The 19974-nt window shown below is 36.0% G+C and overlaps 1 protein-coding gene across 7 annotated transcripts; it reads left to right on the forward strand.

Annotated features, from left to right (window-relative positions):
• The first annotated feature begins 651 nt into the window (after nt 1–651).
• Nucleotides 652–18940, forward strand: LOC116842232 (peptidoglycan-recognition protein LC-like). Of its 7 annotated transcripts, none has more exons than XM_032811134.1 (8): nt 653–1765; nt 2833–2944; nt 4075–4831; nt 4952–5834; nt 11388–11570; nt 12376–13033; nt 15859–16017; nt 17789–18940. In XM_032811134.1, exons 6-8 carry the CDS (start codon nt 12385–12387, stop codon nt 18307–18309), a joined length of 1329 nt encoding a protein of 442 aa, XP_032667025.1. In that variant the 5' UTR covers nt 653–1765; nt 2833–2944; nt 4075–4831; nt 4952–5834; nt 11388–11570; nt 12376–12384; the 3' UTR covers nt 18310–18940. The 7 variants fall into 7 exon arrangements, with proteins under 7 accessions (XP_032667030.1, XP_032667025.1, XP_032667026.1 ...); XM_032811135.1 differs by having other exon boundaries at nt 4075–4714; XM_032811136.1 differs by having other exon boundaries at nt 4075–4714; nt 5107–5834.
• The last annotated feature ends 1034 nt before the right edge of the window (nt 18941–19974 follow it).

The following is a 19974-nucleotide window of genomic DNA, read 5'->3' on the forward strand; positions in this document are numbered from 1 at the left end:
AGTGGCGATCATGTAATTTTTTCTTAGACGCGAGAAAGTAAAAAATAAAAAGTTTCACACAACGATTTAACGATTTTGGCGATCATGCAACTTTGCAAACGATGGAAATATAAAATTTCTCACGTGAAACTTTTTACTATTTACATTCATTGGGAAAATGTTATGTGATCACCACTCTGGATAATAATTGTATAATATTTCCATATACTGAGAGAAAAATATCTAAAAAATAAAAAATATTTATCCGGTAGGTACTAATAATATATTTATTTAAATATAAGTTCTTTTATATTTTTAAATAGAATAAACATGTTTTCATGAAAAATTAAAGTTTTAGGAAAATATGTATTTTCTTATTTGAAAAATATTTTAAATTGAAAAGTATATTAAAATTATATTAATTATATTATAATAAAAATATTTTATATTAGTATAAATACACTGAAAATAAATACTTGAAAATTTATTTGTGGGATATAAAGTTCATTTTTGTGAAATAAAATTTATTCCTGTAAATATTTTGTATTCCACAAATAAATTTTAAAGTTCTTAATGTAAATATGTTATTATACTGAGAAAAATATTTAAAGAATTATTTATGGGATATAAAGTTTATTTCTATGAAATTAATTTTTATCCCACAAATAAATTTTCAAATATTTTTTTAGTGTAGTATCCCCATTGAATAAATATTTTTTATTACTTGTCCCTCTCAGTGTAGGAAAGAAAAGTGGATATTTTTACATGAATTTGGCGATTTTAGCAATTGTATAAGTTTTTAAATTATGAAAATATGGAACTTTCATGTTTTCGCATTTGGAAAAAATTATATATCTGCCATTCTGGAAAACGATCATAAATCTTTTCTTCTATGTAAGCTTATGAAAAGTGAACATTTTCAAATATTTTCAAGGCAAAAAATTTGTATTTTTCATCATAGATGATCGAAGAATTCATGATCGATTTCCTGATCTAAAGACTCAATCAATCGCACAATCACAGGTTGATTTCAATGTCGGTATCACTCGAACTGCATGGATCTCGAGAAGATAACCAGATGTGCCGCGTTCAAGTGAGGAGACGCAGTTTAATCAACGTCAAGAGGACTAATATTGATATTTCAGTTTAACGATTAAAACGACATACCCGGGACAAAGTTCTCTTCTCGCGCGTTATTCTTTATCGTTGTTCTAACTGCTTCTGATTTGTTTTGCAGTTCGTACCTCCTTCGTGCGACTGCCAAGTCGATACGGCCGCCTGCACCTACCTAACTGTACGTTCTGAGAAATAACTAAGTGTTCTCCAATTATTCTCGATTAAGATTTCCCAAGAAATCACTGCGAGGAACAGATCTCTCGTGCACCCCAGCGTACGTGCGTAATACGGATTTAGTATAATTTTTAATAAAAAACAAAAGAAAAGAAAACGTGAACAGTAGTAATCGATAAGAGTATGTTGCCGCATGGATACGGGCGCCCTTTGTCGCGATTGCACACGTGTGTGTGTGTGCGAGAGAGACGACACACAACAGCGAGATACATATAAGTATAAATTAGAAGCGAATCAAAAACAAACTTACTCAACGGCGATACTTTATGCATATAGATTGTATTACGTGTATACATATACATATATATGTGTGAGTGTGAGCGTATGTGAACGAGCTGATATCTATCTTTGTCTGCTATTCCGACTTTGGATCGAGCCCAGGCGACGACGTTAATGTAGTCTCGGAGGGACACATCCGAGAAATATTAAAAACATTGTACGTATACGTGTACATTAAAAATACTACACAGGGTGCGATTTTCGTGCAACCAGGATGGCAGTTTCTTATGCATGGAAGCAAATCGAATGTTGTGAATTTGTTTACGAATTTTATAAAATTTCCCAACATTGACGTGCACGATGACGTTTATAATGACATATCGCAGAAATCATGCGGAACTTGTAGATGATTAGAAAGTATTATTAATTTTTTAGATTTTAGAAGATTGATTTCCCTGAAAACACAGTCTTATGTAAGAAAAATTTAATCTACTCTTTTGAATCTCCCTCTTTATTTTTTTGTATAGAATTTGATATAACTAAAATTACGGTAAACACACGAATCATTTCAGTTCGTTATTATTTCTATTACAATATTTTTCTTTTTATTTTCTATTATTTTCATTACAGTATTTTTATTTGATGTATATTTATCTACAAAATATTTTCTATTTATCTACAAAAATTTTGTTTCATTTTGTTCTATTTGTATCCTCTTTTCAAAATAGTATTGCCCGTCAATGAATAAATAAAATAAAATAAACGATTATGAAGTAGAAATACATTTGCGCGATTAACATGGTATCGCTGGTTGCGATATGAGAGTTTCTATCATTAACAAGCGCGGTCACATAGAGGAAGATACTGATTGACATTGAAGCAATTATCATCTCTTGTGCATGTATTGGTGTACTTATCGTTTATGCACATATATTTTTAATAATATTGCGACACCACTGCGCGTTCACCACGTTTAATCACCTCGCTTTTATTTATTACGTAGAATCACGTATGCAATTCATTTGTTAAGAATTAAAATCTGTTCGATTCCGAAATTGATCGAATAGAATACAATCTCTTCCCACAAGATTAATATAGTGATAGATGTACAGATTAGTGACGCTTAATTGCCTTCGCTATTTATACGCGATAAGTAGGAGCTCTAATTAAATGGCACCAGTCTTCGTCGTAATATCAAGTTGACGTTAAATCTCATGACTTATTACGATGTAATTTAGAAAATGACGTGTTTACAAACGCTGTAATTGACTTTCTCTTCTCCAGGAGCTGTGATTTCTGCTGAAGACATGCTGTTGCTACGTGATTCTTAGTCTGAAAGAGACTTGGCTTACTGCCCACTGCATTTTTCAAATACAGTTTAAATTATATTCCCTTGGTAAGTGCAATGGAAAAGTGACGACTTACAAAGCCAAAATTTTCGTTTTGCATTTTTCTTACAAATTCTATTAAATATGGAAGGACAATAGAGAATTTCAAAATTTAATATTATACAGGCTACCCAGACAGCACAAACTACTAAATAATATCTTAAAGACGCCCAAAAGATATCCAAAAGGAATAAGGACATCTTTTGGACGTACTTACCCAGTGAGAAATGACTTATTGATCGACGTCGAAAAGACGTCGAATCGACGTCTATTTGACGATTTTGACGTCGATCAATAAGTCGTTTCTCACTGGGTAAGATATCTTTTAGTAGATTGTGTTGTCTAGGTATCATTACCTTGAAGGAAGCGAAAGAAAATCAATAATATAATAAATATATCTACATAAAAATGAAATAGCTTAAAAAATAATAGATTGTTGATTAACAATTTTTATTTATAAATTTAAGGTAGTAATTTTGATTCAACGAAGAAGAAAAATTAAAGCATGAAGTTTTTTATTTATTATAAATCATTAATAAAATGTAACTTTCCTGAATTTAAAGAAAAAATGCGATGTTTATTTTTTATTTTTGATTAACATTTATGAATATTTAAATAATTAAGATTTAAGATTCACTCTTAGAATGTTAATGTTTGTTAATTCTTTCAAGAAAATTACATCTATCTTTTATGATAAAATAAAAAACTCGCCGTTGAGTAGTACTACTTGATAAAGTGAGAGGTGTCCATCTTATTGTTTAGTCATATCACTTAATTTCTTATTTAGAAAAGTAGCGTCTCGTAGCGGAGACTTTGGAACTAATTTTAGCGTCACACACAGAAATAACGGGTCTAATCTCTTAGACCCTTTATTTACTTACTTAACGTTCGATCGGCGGGATTTTTCGTAAATCATATACAAATTTGCAACACTGATGCCAAAAATGGATTGCGGTGCGACAGTTGTTAATAACGTTTCCCTCGAATCGTCCCGCAATGATACGTTAATGTGGTTTGCACGATGATTGATTATTCTGGCTCTAGATTTCTGTTACTCAGATTTCGATTGCTTATTATTAGTGATCCGTCACTTTTGCATCCTATTTTACTAATCTTATTCTTCATTCTTTATCTACAGATATCTCGAAGACCTTCCGGTTTCTTCCTCTATGACTCAACGCGACTTGCAATTCGCGCTGTAACAAAACAGCGCAGATCGGAAATATAAACGCGAATCTTTAATTGAAAGATATTGATGACTGAGATGATATATCACAAAAACATACGGGGGATCACACGATAAGAGGAGGAAAAGATCTTGCGTCACCGCTGGCGGAAGTGCCCAGTCATCTGCAGAAAGAACAGGGAACCACATGTCCGCGAAAAAATAAACGTGCAAACGCAATATTTTTGTAAACAACGAGGGCTCTTCTCGCGAATATCGTGATCGTAGTCGACGAAGAGAGAAAGAGAAGTTAAGAGTGAGAGGGAGAGAAAAGGGAAGAGACCAAGAGAGTGGGAAATCGCAGCGCGATTTCCAAGCGCGTTCGAAGTCGCGACTGCAGTTGGTTCCGTGGTCAGGATCGAACAGCGATAACGAAGTCGTCATCGCGCCTTGCACTTTGAAATCCCATCGACGGTCTGGGAACGTCAACTAGCTGTGTCGAAACTTCCTGTCGCATACGATACGACCGCAAGATCCGCTTATTCTCCGACGAGTTGCGAGCACTTGACGCACTGAGACAGAAGTGTTCGCTGTTTGTAACTATAATCGCACGGTGACAGATTTAGAGCCACTTTTATCAAACTTTATTGAAACCGTTTTAGTAACCTTGCAAGATTCCTTCTTCAATAGCAGCTTTTCAGTTGGAATCCCAACTGAAGTTACTAAAATGGTTAGTTTAACTGGAGCTTGGTAAAAGTGACCCTTATAGTCGAGAGTATCATTTTTGTAGTGAGTGTCACTGTAGTGCTAGTGATAACGATTTTATGTGCTGCTATTATTTTTTAATCAGGTGCAGAACAGAAAGATATAGTTGGCGTCGAGAATAATTATAACTTTGGTAGCATTAACTGTTCTTTTCTCTCAGTGCGTCGCGTTGCAAAGAACACGTACACTTCTACAAGCGAGTGAAAAAAAATTCATTTGCATTTTCATCGCGATTTACAGTGTCCTCGTCATAACGAGTGATGACGCAGTGCGCATGCGACATGTTAAAGAATCAGCGCGGTCGGAGTGTGACACAGAGTTACCGTGTCTCGAATTAACGTTACCGTATATCAGCGGATGCGCGGCACGACGTAGCGCGAACTTTTCTGCATTTTTTTCCTCGTCCCGCTTTATCTACTTTCCCTCTCTCTTCCTTTCTCTCTTTCGCTTCGTACAGAGACGAAGAGGAGAGGACGAGTCGACGCGCGGCGCTTCCACGATTCCACCTCCAAAGGCACGTTGTCCTTCAGCAGCCGCGTGGCGTCACCGCCAACACTAGTCAGCAGTGTCGTAGAATCAGTGGAAGATAACCGATAGCGGCTGCGGCCGAGGTCGCGCGTGTCCGCGTCGCCGTCGTCGTCGTCGTCGCGCAGCATTCTCGCGAAGAGAAAGAGCGCGTTCCTGTTGAACAGCGCGACAAGTTTGTGGTGGCTCGATCTTTCGAGAAAGGATCGGTGTTGTTGTGGCATACAAATCGGCGAAGACCAGCGGCAGGTGACCGCGAATGACTTCTCCTTTCTACGTCGCACCCGCGACCTCGATCACCAGTACCGTCGTCATCAACGCCGCCGTCACCAACCGCACGACGTCGTCCTCGCGAACGGCAACGCCATGTCGTCGTAGATGGATACGGTGTTGACCAAGTGACCGGCGATTTGCGCGATGATTCGCGCGAGGTAATCTTGCACGTGAGTCAGCCGATCTTTCCTTCTGCGAGAACGTGAGCCCGTCGTCGGCGATCAGTTCCTGGGTGCAGCAGAAAATCAAAAATCAAGATAACGTCCAAGTGACAAGAGAACGATCGAATCGTGATCAAGAATTGAGTCTTCGCCGTCATTTTCTCGTTGTTTCCACGTCATCATGACATTCCTCTGCTCTGTCCAGGTCGCTTCGCGGCGGGCTCCCGGATGTTCCCGAGTGGCGCGCACTCCTCCTCATCCTCAGATCGAGCTCTTTCCATGTCTTTTGTTATTGTTCTTTTTTTTGCGAATGTTTACTCGGGAATCGCGGATTGTTGAATTTGCAAAAAGTGCGGAAAAATTTCCAGACAACTTCTGAAAGACGCCTAAAAGAAAATTTAGACTGCTTCAAAACTTTTTTTATGCGTTTTTAAGAAGTATTTTTAAACGATTGGATTCTATTAAATATTTTCCTAGTTTTAGTGGATAATTTAAATAGACTTAATGTAATGTATCACAATATCTGTGCATTGGATTACTGGCTTTTACTTCCTTGAGCTTAATTGTGAATCAGAGAACCTGAGTTTCTCTAATTCCTATTTTTAGAAGACTTAGTAATTTGCGCGTCTGGGCTGCGCATCGCTGCGATTTCTCGCCGAACTCGGTTCACACGCAATAACGATCCCGAATCTGCGAATAATAAGTGAATATTAAACTCGCGCGCGTCTGCGTACAGCAGGAAATTATACCGGTTTTATTGCGTTGGTCATGTTACTAAGAGAGGAAAAAAGAGTGAGAGAAAGAAAGATTCACATTGGACGTGTACTTTCGATTTGATTATTCAAGTTGGAGCCTCCATGGCCGACGTGTGATTCGTGAGGACAATGCGACGAGTTTTACACCGAGTCGGAAGTGGCGGATAATTTCTTTCATGAACGAGTCATGTGAGATTAATCGGAAATGTACCGTTCGCCATGTAGATGAGCGGTCGTACATGGAATGGAACGTGCAGTTTGTTCCGCGGAAAAATATTTCTTCGGCACAATACAACAATATGGCGGACGGACAAGGCGAATAAGTGTGATGCTACGTCGTACGGTGCTCACACGTAAATTATACACGTTTAAGAGAAGTCGTCCGAAATAATTGGTAAGCGTAACTGGTTTACCGAGAAGCCGGCTCGCCGCACGCGAATTTTCATACTCCGTTGACGATGACGGTGGATTATTCGTGGGTTTCGTTTTTGTCTGTTGTCATGACGCATACCTTAATACAAGATGCCGGATCGACGTAAATTCTCATTTTAATTCCCCCGAGTATGTCTCTCTTTCTTCTTCTTCATTTTCTTTTCTATTTGTATCTTTTTCAATACACGGAGAAAAAATATTGTAGTAAAAATCATACATTAAAATTATATTCCTTTTGCTTTTTTGTTTTGTAAAACTGGACTATTACTTGGATTTGTTGTATAAATTGTAATGCACACTGAGAAAGAAATACTTGAAAATTTATTTGCGGGATATAACGTTTATTCGTAGAAATAAACTTTATATTTTACAAATATATTTCAAGTATTTCTTTTTCGATATAGAGATACTACTAAAGTTAATGCGATTTGTTGACTGATACGATATAAGAAAAAACATTCAAGTAATTTTATAGTAGTAAACAAAGATATAGTAATTTCAGTTATAATTTTCTATAGTCTAAAAGATTACACACAAAAATATCTTTGTAATTTTTTTACTATATTTTTTCTCTGTATATTTCCTTATGTTTATCTTCATATTTCCCCTCCATGCATGCACTTACTATTTATTTGTATGAAAGAAAGCTGCAATATTTCACCCTTAACCATTCTTTTCCTTAACCCAACCCAACCTAACCCAACCCAACCTTAACCATCCTTTTCCTTAACCATCCTTTTCTTAATCAAACCAAACCTAACCCAACCTTTTTCTTAACCATCCTTTTCCTTAACCAACTTTTTCCTTAACCAACCTTTTCCTTAAACATCCTTTTCCTTAACCATCCTTTTTTTTAATCATTCTTTTCCTTAATTATTTTTTATTGCTCTTTCTCAAATGAAGGTCGCTCTTTCCACTTGGGGTGAGTATCTTTGCGCCCTCGTCATTGATAACCACCCCGCTATTCGGTACACCTGTATTATAGACTGCGACCTGCGAGAATGTCGTGCACGCGAGTTCGGTGAATCGATCTCGTCAACGATACGCGACAATTTGCGCGGTAAGTCCTCTTTGTGATCCACCGAAAACTGTGATCTCCAATAATAACCAGTTTCGTATTTCGATACTCTCGTTGGATCGTCACCGTCAAAAACGATGTCGATGTGATCGGAAAGGACAAAAGAAGATAGAAAGAAAGAGAACAGACAACTGGATAAAGAGAAGGAGAGATAGAGAGATAGAGAGGGGAAAAAAAGAAGATATTTTTTCCGAAGACCATCGTGGCAAGGGATCACTCCGGTCTATCGTAGGCCGCGCTTGGTAATTAAAAAATTTTAATTAAACCGCCGAACGCGCGAGAGTTTTAATTAACGATCTACTCCGTAAATCAAAAAGCACTTACTATTTATTATTATTATCATTTATTATTGCTATTACTGTTTATTATCATTAATAATACATTTACAGTTATTTATAATTTACTTATTAGAGAACACGTCCTATAATATTAATAAACATTTTTATCTTCTTCTTTCTCTCTCTTTAAATTAAAGATTTAATTAGACTTTTAAACTCTCAAAAACGTTGAAAAAATAAGCGGTTTTCAAGACGTTATTTTGAGCCAAAATTTCCGGGAAAGCAATCAATCGCCAATTTGTGAGATCATAGAAAAGAGCTCGACGCGAGGAGAGAAGGAGGAGGAAGAGCACATGGATAAACATTATAACAAGCGCTGTCGTGTCCCGCGCGATATGGTCGCAATGCGAAATTGCGAAATCACAAAACGCGATCCTCCCGCGAACTTACATAATGCATTTTTCGCGATAGTCGATTCGAAACACATCGAGGGCGGGGAAGAGGAGGAGGTCCGTCTCGGAAAGAATGCGCGGTGATTCATAAGCTCCGTGTGCCGAACGCGCATTAATTACTTTGATTATTAGTGGAACATTTTATCGAGCTGTGTTGCTCCTTATCGCTTATTTTCGTTCCATCTCCCTCGGGACGCGATTATTAACGCGTGCGCGTCGAAAAACATCCGTGAGCGACGACGCGCAACGTGTCCGAGGACGCGCGCGTCACGTACAGACATTAGACATGTTCTTTGTCGCTGCACTACTGCACTAGTGCGATAAGTCAAAGTGAGAAAACATATATGTGTCTCGCTTTAACTTATTGCACCAGTTCAGCAGTGCAGCGAAAAAGAACAGGTCTCTTGTTTCGCCGTGCGTGAAAATGGAGTGCAAGAAGGATATCGTTGGAGTGTTATGTCAATGACTCTCACGACTTATCGAATTTGATTTTTAATCTGCATATTTGCCCGCGGCTCTTATCGTCGTTATTTGCATCGCGCACGCGCGTCGCTTTTGAGCGATTCTCGATTGTATTCTCTCTGGATCTATTGCTGAATTATACATATTATATTACTGAATACAGACGACACTCAACAGTGGGTCTGTTTTCTATTGCTGAACTAGTGTACACTTTCGGAACTTAAAAAAAGGCAGATATACAGATAAAATTTGGTGGAAGAAAGATGAGAGAGAACTATTGCAGCCAGTTTAGCAATAGGAAACAGACTCATTGTTGAGTGTCGTCTGTACTTGTCGATGTTTCTCTTTCGGAGGAGTTACGCGAATTATCTAATGCACGATCCTAGCGCTTTGAATCTTTTTTGCGGGAGTCTTTTTGACATGGGGGAGGGAGAGGAAGTGCGAGTAAAGGTAGCGAATTAAGTAGCTATGTCGACAAAGCGACTCTTAATTAATATGATAATTAATATGATACCAATAACATTTGCTTGTACTAATATACGTATTTTTACATTGGAAAAGAATATTTCTTTCAAGTGTGTGAAAAGAAAAATATATTTTTTCTTAAAACACCGTTCTTTTGATGAAAAATCAATTGTTTATTCTATTGGGACAAATTTAAATTGAGAATTCTATTGAGAATTTAAATTTATGTAAACATTTTTTATTTTTCAGTTATTTCTGCTCTCAGTACACTATCACTTCTTTTTCTCTCTATTAAGTACGATCATATATTTTTATTATCAGTTATAATTATTAAATATAAATATCGATACATGTAAGGCATCGAGATACCTAGATATTTAAATTCAATCTTTCGTTGATCCGTTTTGCACTGAGGAAAACATCTTGGAAAATTGATTAGTGGGACATATATAAGGTTCATTAATAGAAATGAACCCACAAATACCACACAAATAAATTTTCAAAGATTTTTTTCTCAGTGTATTAATTAAATATTATGTGTACATGATATTCTGATATATTGTGCGTTGTTTTTCCGCTTGAAATGCGCTACTATTGTGTGAAACAAAGGCCAAACGCAGATGCGTGCGTCCGGTGGCGTTGATTAGAAACGAGCTGTCTCATTCCTCAATGACTCTACGGAACGGCCGCTAATGATGAATTTTCATCGACGTTAATGACTCAACTTACACTTCGTTTTTTCCACATATCTCATCAGAATATCAGTGCGCTTGACCGAGAGAACATACGGTGATCCAAATCGCGGAACTCGTGTTGAGCCGAACCGATCGTGTTATTAGATTAATCGGCAATTGACATTTCCGTTGACATTTGACAAGCATTTGTACACGTCATTTTCTCATTTCGATTACGAAATATACTTTCCTTGAAAAATACAAGGAAAAAGATTTTAATATCTACCCGGAGGAAATTTTTCTGGAAAAAATGAACAATCATTGACTGAAAAAGGAACATACTTTTTATCAGCTTATAATATATATTTATATCGTTTGTAACGTTAAAAGGAGAGGTAAAACATTTTTATACTGTAGTAAATTTTTACAGCATGAAATTAAAAATATATTTGAATAAAATATTAATTAATTACGGTAAAAAAAAAAAATATATATATATATATATATTCTAAACTTGATAAAAATATATAGGGATATTTATATTATGTATACGAATTTTTTTCTTGTTTTGGATTCAAAGAGAATATACGAGGCTATATTTTTCGTGAATGCAAATATTACATGAATATATATAACATGTTTTTCAATACTTATTAATTATATATTGTTATTCCTTATTAAAAACTAAGTCGGAAAATTTTAATAATTTTTCTTTGCGATTCTATATAAAACAGTGATTATTAAGAATCGCAGAAAAAATAGTTTAGGTACTTTCCACCTAAATTTTTTATCAGGAATAGCGCTATGTAATTAATAGGCGCCAATTAAGAATGCGTTACATTATACAACAAAAATTTTCTCCGTGTAACGTGTTAGTTTATTGTGGCTCCTGCAGATAAGCCGCGACAAGTTCGCTACGTGACAAGAAATAACAAGATGGCTAATTAACATGTCGGTTTTCCATAGGAGTGAAAAGTCAATTTACTGCGTCGCTTGTTATCGCGTCTCATCTCTGCGGAAGCCACAACCTGTTAAGACGAAGATGAAAGAGCCGTCACGACAAACCCGTGCAGAGAACAAGAGAAACCACAGCCTTCGTTCCTCAACAACCCCACCCAGCTGTCGCATGTGACGCATGCTGGCACTCAAGTACCATCTCGTGCTTGCTTTTGGACGAGTTGTCCGATTCAGAGATGTCAATATTGAGAAAAAATATCATATCCAAATATATTTGTCAATTTTGAAAGTACTCACATAGATATCGAATGAATAGTTAATATATTGAATAGAATATCGAATTACTTTACTTTTAATGAAAGCTATGAAAAATCTTTGTTGCCACACTTTTGATTTTAATACGGTAAAAATTGAAAAAGAAATATTTTTTATTGTATTTAAATGGAGATTTATTAAAAGGCAAATATTAATTTATCAAAATAAAATGTGTGTTGCACGGACATAGAGCTATATGGTATATAGAACTATATACCAATATTGCGCAAAAATATATAAATGAATGAAAAACTCAGATTTAAAAATAAATTAAAATTACCAGAAAACAGTGTTACGTTTTCAAAAATGTTTGATCGTGATCAATCAAATGGCTTACTGATAAGTTTTACTTTATACGAAATTTTATGTGCCAATTTAACTGTTAAATTATACACACACTGCGAGAAAAAAAATTAAGAAATAAGAAATCTTACAAGCTTTTTTATTTCTTAGATATTTGTTCTCTTAGTATATATTAATCTTCTCATTTTCTGAAATACACATCTTTTCTATGAAATATTCTCTAGAATTTAAAAGCATCTCTTCGATCTTTTATTCATATATTTTCTATTAAAAATTTTTATATCAAAATTGAAATAATATGAGATATTGTGATGAACATCTCTAGTAATTGATAAGATTTTCTCTTTTCTCTTTCTTTCTTTTTCTTTCCCCCACGTAGTGCACGGGCATGGTGACATTGATACAACAGCAGCAAACGCCGGACGACAGCCATCAGTGCCAAAGCGAAGAGCAGAAGCGTGAGGACGGCGCTGTAGTGCCGGTCAATAATCACGCATTCGACTTTCACGACGTGGAAGAGGAGGAAGTGGAGGTTGCACGCAAGGCGAAGGAGACCGCGCTCGTTGTTCCGGGCAATGACAGTGTTGGAGATTCCTTTACGCAGTGCAGTGACATAGATGACGACGTCGAGGATGACGAGGACGACGAGGAGGAGGAGGAGGAGACGGACGTGGAGGAGGGTGGCGGCGGCGGCTGGGTCGCCAATCTGCCGGTACCGCCGACCGCTATCATTCAGCAGCACCAGGCGGTCACCACTGCGAACGGTAACGTCGTCTTGCCGAGCGCCGACCCGTCCAATTTCGGCGACGTGTGCGTGAAGAACTCGACGAACGTGCATCTGGGTAACAAGACTTTCTACAAAGGTCCGGTTACTATCAAGCAGTTCGTTTACACGAACCCTGCTTTGGTCCAGGATGAGAACAAGCTCGAAGCTGCCAGCCATGCTTTCGATGTTAATATATCGGACTTGCCAGCGAATAAAGACGACGTGGGTGCCAACAGGCCGATTCTTCAGCAGAACAACGAGTTGTATAAAGGTAGTTAGCTAAGGATGTAAAAATATCCCGATAAACACTATTAATTACTTGTTAATATATAAATCTTCGCTTCAATAAAAATATGGTTATATTAAAAAATATTGAGATATTTAAAAATAGACAAATATATTCATGTTTATATATTTTTACAATTATAAAATATAAATTTAATTTTATAATTTTATAAAAATATATACATGAATATATTTTTTACACGAGATATAGTATAGTATATCATCAATACCTGAAATTATTATTCATCAAAAATTGGATGTTATTAATCGTTAAGAATTTAATATTTTATTCATCAACCATTTCATGTTCTCCATGTATTCGAATTAAAAAAACACGGGAGGCTCCAAAGGAAGAGAGAATAAACAAACACACGTAAATTCAAATGATCTGTTACGAAATCTGTTAGCCCTTTCGTAACAGATCATTTGAATTTACGTGTGTTTGTTTATTCTCTCTTCTTTTGGAGCCTCCCGTGTTTTTTTAATTCGAATACATGGAGAACATGAAATGTTTGATGAATAAAATATTAAATTCTTAACGATTAATAACATCTAATTTTTGATGAATAATAATTTCAGGTATTGATGATAGACTGTGCTATATCTCGTGTAAAAAATATATTCATGTATATATTTTTATAAAATTATAAAATTAAATTTATATTTTATAATTGTAAAATTATATAAATATGAATATATTTGTCTATTTTTCAATATTTCAATATTTTTTATAATATAACCATATTTTTATTGAAGCGAAGATTTATATATTAACAAGTAATTAATAGTGTTTATCGGGATATTTTTACATCCTTTCCGTGAAATTAATATAACAGTAGTATGATGATAAAGCCGACACTAATTACACGAAAAGAAGGATGTAATGGGGCTTATCACCTAATCTCCCGGAGAATATCGTGCAATTGTCGCGTATACAAAGTGGCGCATACATGGATAAATATCAGATATTTAATTAACGAGTTAAGAGGAGAGCGCGAATTTGATAAGATAAGATTGACATCTTTAATGTGCACATTTGTTCTGCATTGCGAAATATTATCAGAAAGCAACGATAACATCCGCATATTTATTTTCAAATTATCATTCTAATCACTTCTTTCTTTATTTAGATATAAAATCATGCATATTCAATCTATTTTGCGACATCATAGGGACAAGATATATCTCAAATAAGCTTCGCTCATTTATCCTCAATAATCAAGCAATGTTAAATTAAAATAAGAATTAATTGCAATTGATAAGGATAAAAGAGCGGTAGTAAGTTAGTTACTGTTTTAGTTACACTATATATACTTTGCATATAGATAAAAAATTTTTCTAAAACCAAATGATTTATGTTAATGGTTCGAGAGTTTTTATTGGTTGAATACTTAACAAATATTTATGCTTTTAAGAGAAGAGACTTCATTTCTTGTTTCAGAAACACGTAATATGTCCGTGACTAGAATTTAACACGCGTGTCTAGTCACTCGCAAACGCTCATTTTCGCTTCGCATGATCGCGCTTTGACTAAGCGATTAATGTAGTTTCGTCAGCTGAGATGATAAACTCCTGAAAGGTTATGATAATGTAAAGTTTTCTCCGTTTTATCCGTGAGTCTTTCGACACACATTGCTTTTAGTTAACACAGTTCCAAGAAGCTTCTAATTCGTTTTTGCTTGAAATAATCATCATGGTAAATATGCATAATCCCGAAAAATCAAAACCCCACAATTCGGGAACAACATCGACTTCAACTCCGAAAAGTCACAATCGCGAAAACTATAGCACAGGCATAATTTCTCTCTTGAAATATTGAAAACATGAAATTGTTCTACAAAGTTGTATAATAAATCACTGATAACTTTACGCCTTTAATATTTCGGGAGATTATTCCACTGTACTCAATTTTCGGGATTGTGACGATTTTTGTGGGACGTTGTTTCACTTTTATAGTTTCGCGATACCTTCTTTTTTAGGATTATGCATCTACTATCACTATTAGTGAATATGTTTCGATAAAAATCAGTAGGAAAGGACGATGATCCACTCACAAAATTTATTTCTGATTTCGATTATCTTAACAAGAGCTGATGTATTTTTTAACGACGTTTGAACGCGGTCGAATTGCACGGGAGCGTCGCGTCATCGAGTTGCAAGTTTCGAGATTGTGACGAAACGAACATGGTTTATCGTTTGGATTGTTGGTTTTGTGATAATTATGTCAGAATATATAACAGTGGGTGATTATACACAGAAAATGATCGATGATCCATGTTGAAAGTCCCTCTTATTGAAACCTCCGGCCGCGTTGTAAAAAGAAACGAGGAATATCAAACACAGTATGTAATGAAATTCACGAAACCTTATATAAGACACTTTTTCTTCTCTCTGAGAAAAATATCTTGAGTGTAAAAAGTGATTATATATAATTGTATAGACATTATATATAATTACATATGAGTTAAATATAATTATATATAACTCATATATGAGTTTTGTTTCTGTATGGCTATACACATAATTATTATTGTTTTTATCTGTCTCTTCATTTCCATTCTCATCACTTCTATGTCTTTTTTCACTACCTTCCTCATTTCCTCAACATCAATGTCTTGAGATACTTAGCGCACGTCAAGTGAAAATTGACGAGATCGCGAGAGGAGGTTAATATTAATTATAATGCAATACTCTGTTGTGTCGCGCGCTTATTCGCATAAATCTAACTGTTAATTGCTATTGCCGCTACGTGATGTCAGTTTCCCGGCGCATCCCGACTGATCTTTAACGTGGCTTTTGTCATTGTTTCAGTGACGCAATGGCTGTGGACATGGAGATGCGCGGCTTTCTTGTGTATTCTGGCCTTAATACTAGTGACTACTGTGGTGGTGTGCTCTCTGTATCTCACTCGTCGCACGGACACACCGCCCGCGCCGATTTTCCCGGCAATTCCGGACTCATCGATCGAGGGTAATTATCCTGTCAGGAAAATTCTCCTCCAAGAAGGCGCGAGGCGCGAAGGAATATTAGATAGACAGACAAATTTGTAGACGGGAGGTTGACGTTATTGCATGCGTCACGCTTTCGAAATCACGATGTTCGCATCATCTCCCGTTTATCCATCACATATTTTTGCATTTAAACTTTGCTTGTTTGTTTGAACGTGCATGGAAAATACGTAGAAAGTGCGTTCGTTTCAATTATGAGTCTTCCTGAAGTCGACAGAGCATGTGTATTTAGGCGTGATTATTTGTTTTTTATTTGTATTTTTAACTAGATGAGAAGATATTTTTTAGTAGGTACGCGTAAAACAATAAAAGAGAAAACCAAATAAAATACAAAGCAAAGTAGTAAAAATACCAATTAAGTTCTTCTTAATTTAATTTAATAATTGATGGAACAAATATATTTTAATTAAACCAATTGACGATTGATTTGAGCAAAATCAATCGAGGAATGCTTAATATTTTTACCCTTTTCCTGATCTATCATGTCTAATTATATTTCCTTACTTCATTTAACAGGTGCCATGTTGTCCTCTCATACAATAATATTCCATTTCTATCATAATCTCTATCACAATCTCTGTCTCTCCTTTCAGCACATCATTTTATCTTTCCTCTTTCTATCCAATCTCTTCACTGTTCTCCATATTTCCTCTTTTTCCCCAATTTTCTTCTATATTTTGTTAGCTTTATTACATCATTCTCTATACTTCCTAACTCGTTTAGCTCACTTCATGTGGGCTGCGGCTTGTCGTTTACATATGTCAAATTACCAGACAAATAGCTGTCATCGCATTGGTTAGGTCACAAAAAAAAAATACAAAAGAGATATGTCTCTCCCTGTCTCTCGCTGTCTTTCCCTGTCTCTCCCTGCCTCTCCTGTCTCTCCGTGTCTCTCCCTGTCTCTCCCTGTCTCTCCCTGTCTCTCCCTGCCTCTCCTGTCTCTCCCTGTCTCTCTCTGTCTCTCCCTGTCTCTCTCTGTCTCTTCCTGTCTCTTCCTGTCTCTTCCTGTCTCTCTCTGTCTCTCCCTGTCTCTCCCTGTCTCTCCCTGTCTCTCCCTGTCTTTCCCTGTCTTTCCCTGTCTCTCCCTGTCTCTCCCTGCCTCTCCTGTCTCTCCCTGTCTCTTTCTGTCTCTCCCTGTCTTTCCCTGTCTCTCCCTGTCTCTCCCTGCCTCTCCTGTCTCTCCCTGTCTCTCCCTGTTTCTCCCTGCCTCTCCCTGTCTCTTTCTGTCTCTCCTTGTCTCTCCCTGCCTCTCCCTGTCTCTCCCCGTCTCTCCCTGTCTCTCTCCGTCTCTCTCCGTCTCTCCCCGTCTCTCCCTATCTCTCCCTATAATTATTAATTAATTAATGTATATTTTAATTTAATTTAATTTTAATTTTATTTTTATTTTACATTTTTTATTGTTTTTTATAGCATGCGCGTAGCGTATTGTTCTAGTTCCTAATAATTCCATAAAGTGACTCATCTCCTTTTTTCTTCATTTCCTATATGTCTTCTTCAGTCATCTTACATTGCCAAAAAGTTTTCTATATTTCCATATTTTTCTCTTATTCTTTGCACTTCAATTTTCTTACTTGCACAACATTTGTTCCATCAGTCCTTGTGTCATCTTTTTTTTATATACCTTTATTTTGTTTCAATATTCCATCCGATGACGCAATGCATTCTCGAACGTTACTCGGACGCGAAGTTTCTTTATTTTTCATTTTATGTAACTTCTTCCTCGTGATCATCAGGTGTCACAGTGTATTCGGTGCGCTTCGTGGAGAGGAATGAATGGATCGCCCAACCGCCCTCCGTGCCTTTGACGAAGCTGAAATTGCCGGTACCTTATGTGATCATCAGTCACACCGCTACAGACTTCTGCACTACACAGTCCGACTGCACATACCGCGTGAGACTCGCGCAGACCTTCCATATTGAGTCGAAGAACTGGTCAGACATCGCCTACAACTTTCTCGTTGGAGGCGACGGTCTCGCATACGTCGGCAGAAGCTGGGACTATGTCGGCGCCCATGCCTTTGGCTACAACAATCGCAGCATCGGTATTTCCTTCATCGGCACCTTCAATAGTGTCAAACCGCCAAAAGTGCAGCTGCATGCCGCGCAGAAGATCATCGAGATCGGCATTGAAAAAGGTAAGATCGCGCGTGATTACAAGCTCTTGGGCCATCGACAAGTCTCGAAAACCTTGAGTCCTGGAGAAGCTTTGTATAGCATCATAAAGACGTGGCCGCATTGGGTACCCGCTCCTTGACCTAAATAGCGTGCAAGAGTTTCCTGCGCGAAGGAACGAGATCGCGAAATGACTTCCGGTCTCTTGTCCATCTCTTTTGGATGTAAAGGCGTGATTGTCATGTCTGTTTATTTGGTAGAAACACGATTCCGGTTTTAGTGGTAGCTGGCTGTGGAAATGGTTTCTCAGTAAACTATTAAATGTCGGTAATGTTACATCAATGTGTTACAATTTCCTACTTAACAATTTGACTGTTATGTACAACATAATTGTAATATAACTATTATATATACGAGGAATAAAAACTAGTAGTATTGATAAGACAATAAGGCAGTTAAGCGCGTTTTAGTTGAAGAAAACAGAATTTCTGATTCTTAAAAACAGAGTTTAGTGTTTAAAATCAGAAATTCTACTTTCCTCAATCAAATTGTATTTAACTGTGCCATTGTGCGTCATGTTAATTCAGCCAATCTTATTTTAAACATAACATGTGTAAATTATGTTGCACTTACATTGTTGAGTGACAAATTATAATACCGATGTAAAATTATAAGACCGATTATTGATACTTCCCTTATAGAAATATCATACTAAGAATCATTGATAATTACTTATTTTCAGTATTAAAAATATGGGATAATATGTAATTATCAATGATTCTTAGTATGATATTTCTATAAGGGTTGATTTTCACTTGGTTTGGATTTATGATTATTACGGTGAGACTAATGTTACATCGTTTTTTAAATATATCACGATCAAAAATTTTAGCTTTCCGAATTTTATGATGTAAGAGAATGTATTAATCAGTAAAAATTATTAAGAAATCATAAAAATTATAAAAAATAACACATTGAGAATTTTGTTGAACATTTTATCGCGATAAATTACACACAGATATTCGAATAGGTTAAAAAACCCATATAACACAAATCTCTAAAAGACTTCTTAAAGAGTTCCAAAAGAGTTCCCAAGAACACTTTTAGAATTCTTTAAAAAGTCTTTTAAAGATTTGTTCTATATGGGAAGGCAATGGTCCGGCAGTTTCTACTTTCATTTGAAAGGAAGAATACATTTGAAGGAATCACTTGAAAGGAGAATACAGTTGCGATTTAAGTGGACCAGTTTGACTGCGTAAAGAAATGAAAAGATGCCAATGTGACAATTACTATATTTGATAGTATGCGCGAACTAGCGGTCTTGTAGGAAATATATACATACAATTTCTGAAAATTATATGAACGTAATATTGGAACATTTTGTATATACTATAAAAACGAGTGTAATGTAAAGATTTATTTCAATGTAAATTTCTTTTTAATAAAGAATGTGCAATATATATGTGTGTGTATACTTGATTTTCGTTCACTTTATATTTGTGTGATATCCGCATTTTGTTTGGATTTTATTTTTAACCATTGTTATTGTAGAATAACACAGCTGACGTAACCCCGGCAAAAAAATTGATAGAGAACGATAGAATAAAATTCTATCGTTCTATCGTTTTCTATAGTTTTGAATATGGATTTTGGTTTGTGAATTCACAAATGTGAGTAGAAAACGATAGAACGATAGAATTTTATTCTATCGTTCTCTATCAACTTTTTTTACCAGGGAATACATCATTGTTTTTTTCTTTCTTTTCTTTCGACAGGATGCTTTCATCCAAAAGTGTAAACGTTAATG

Source organism: Odontomachus brunneus, unplaced genomic scaffold (genome assembly GCF_010583005.1).
Source record: "Odontomachus brunneus isolate Ranch 3 - 2012 unplaced genomic scaffold, Obru_v1 Obru_scaffold_023, whole genome shotgun sequence".
NCBI lineage: Eukaryota > Metazoa > Arthropoda > Insecta > Hymenoptera > Formicidae > Odontomachus > Odontomachus brunneus.

Coding starts and splice junctions, on each gene's coding strand:
- LOC116842232 (XM_032811139.1), top strand. CDS start 12,385: ATGGTGACATTGATACAACAGCAGCAAACGCCGGACGACAGCCATCAG. Junction 13,034..15,858: donor GAACAACGAGTTGTATAAAG/GTAGTTAGCTAA, acceptor TCATTGTTTCAG/TGACGCAATGGCTGTGGACA. Junction 16,018..17,788: donor TCCGGACTCATCGATCGAGG/GTAATTATCCTG, acceptor CGTGATCATCAG/GTGTCACAGTGTATTCGGTG.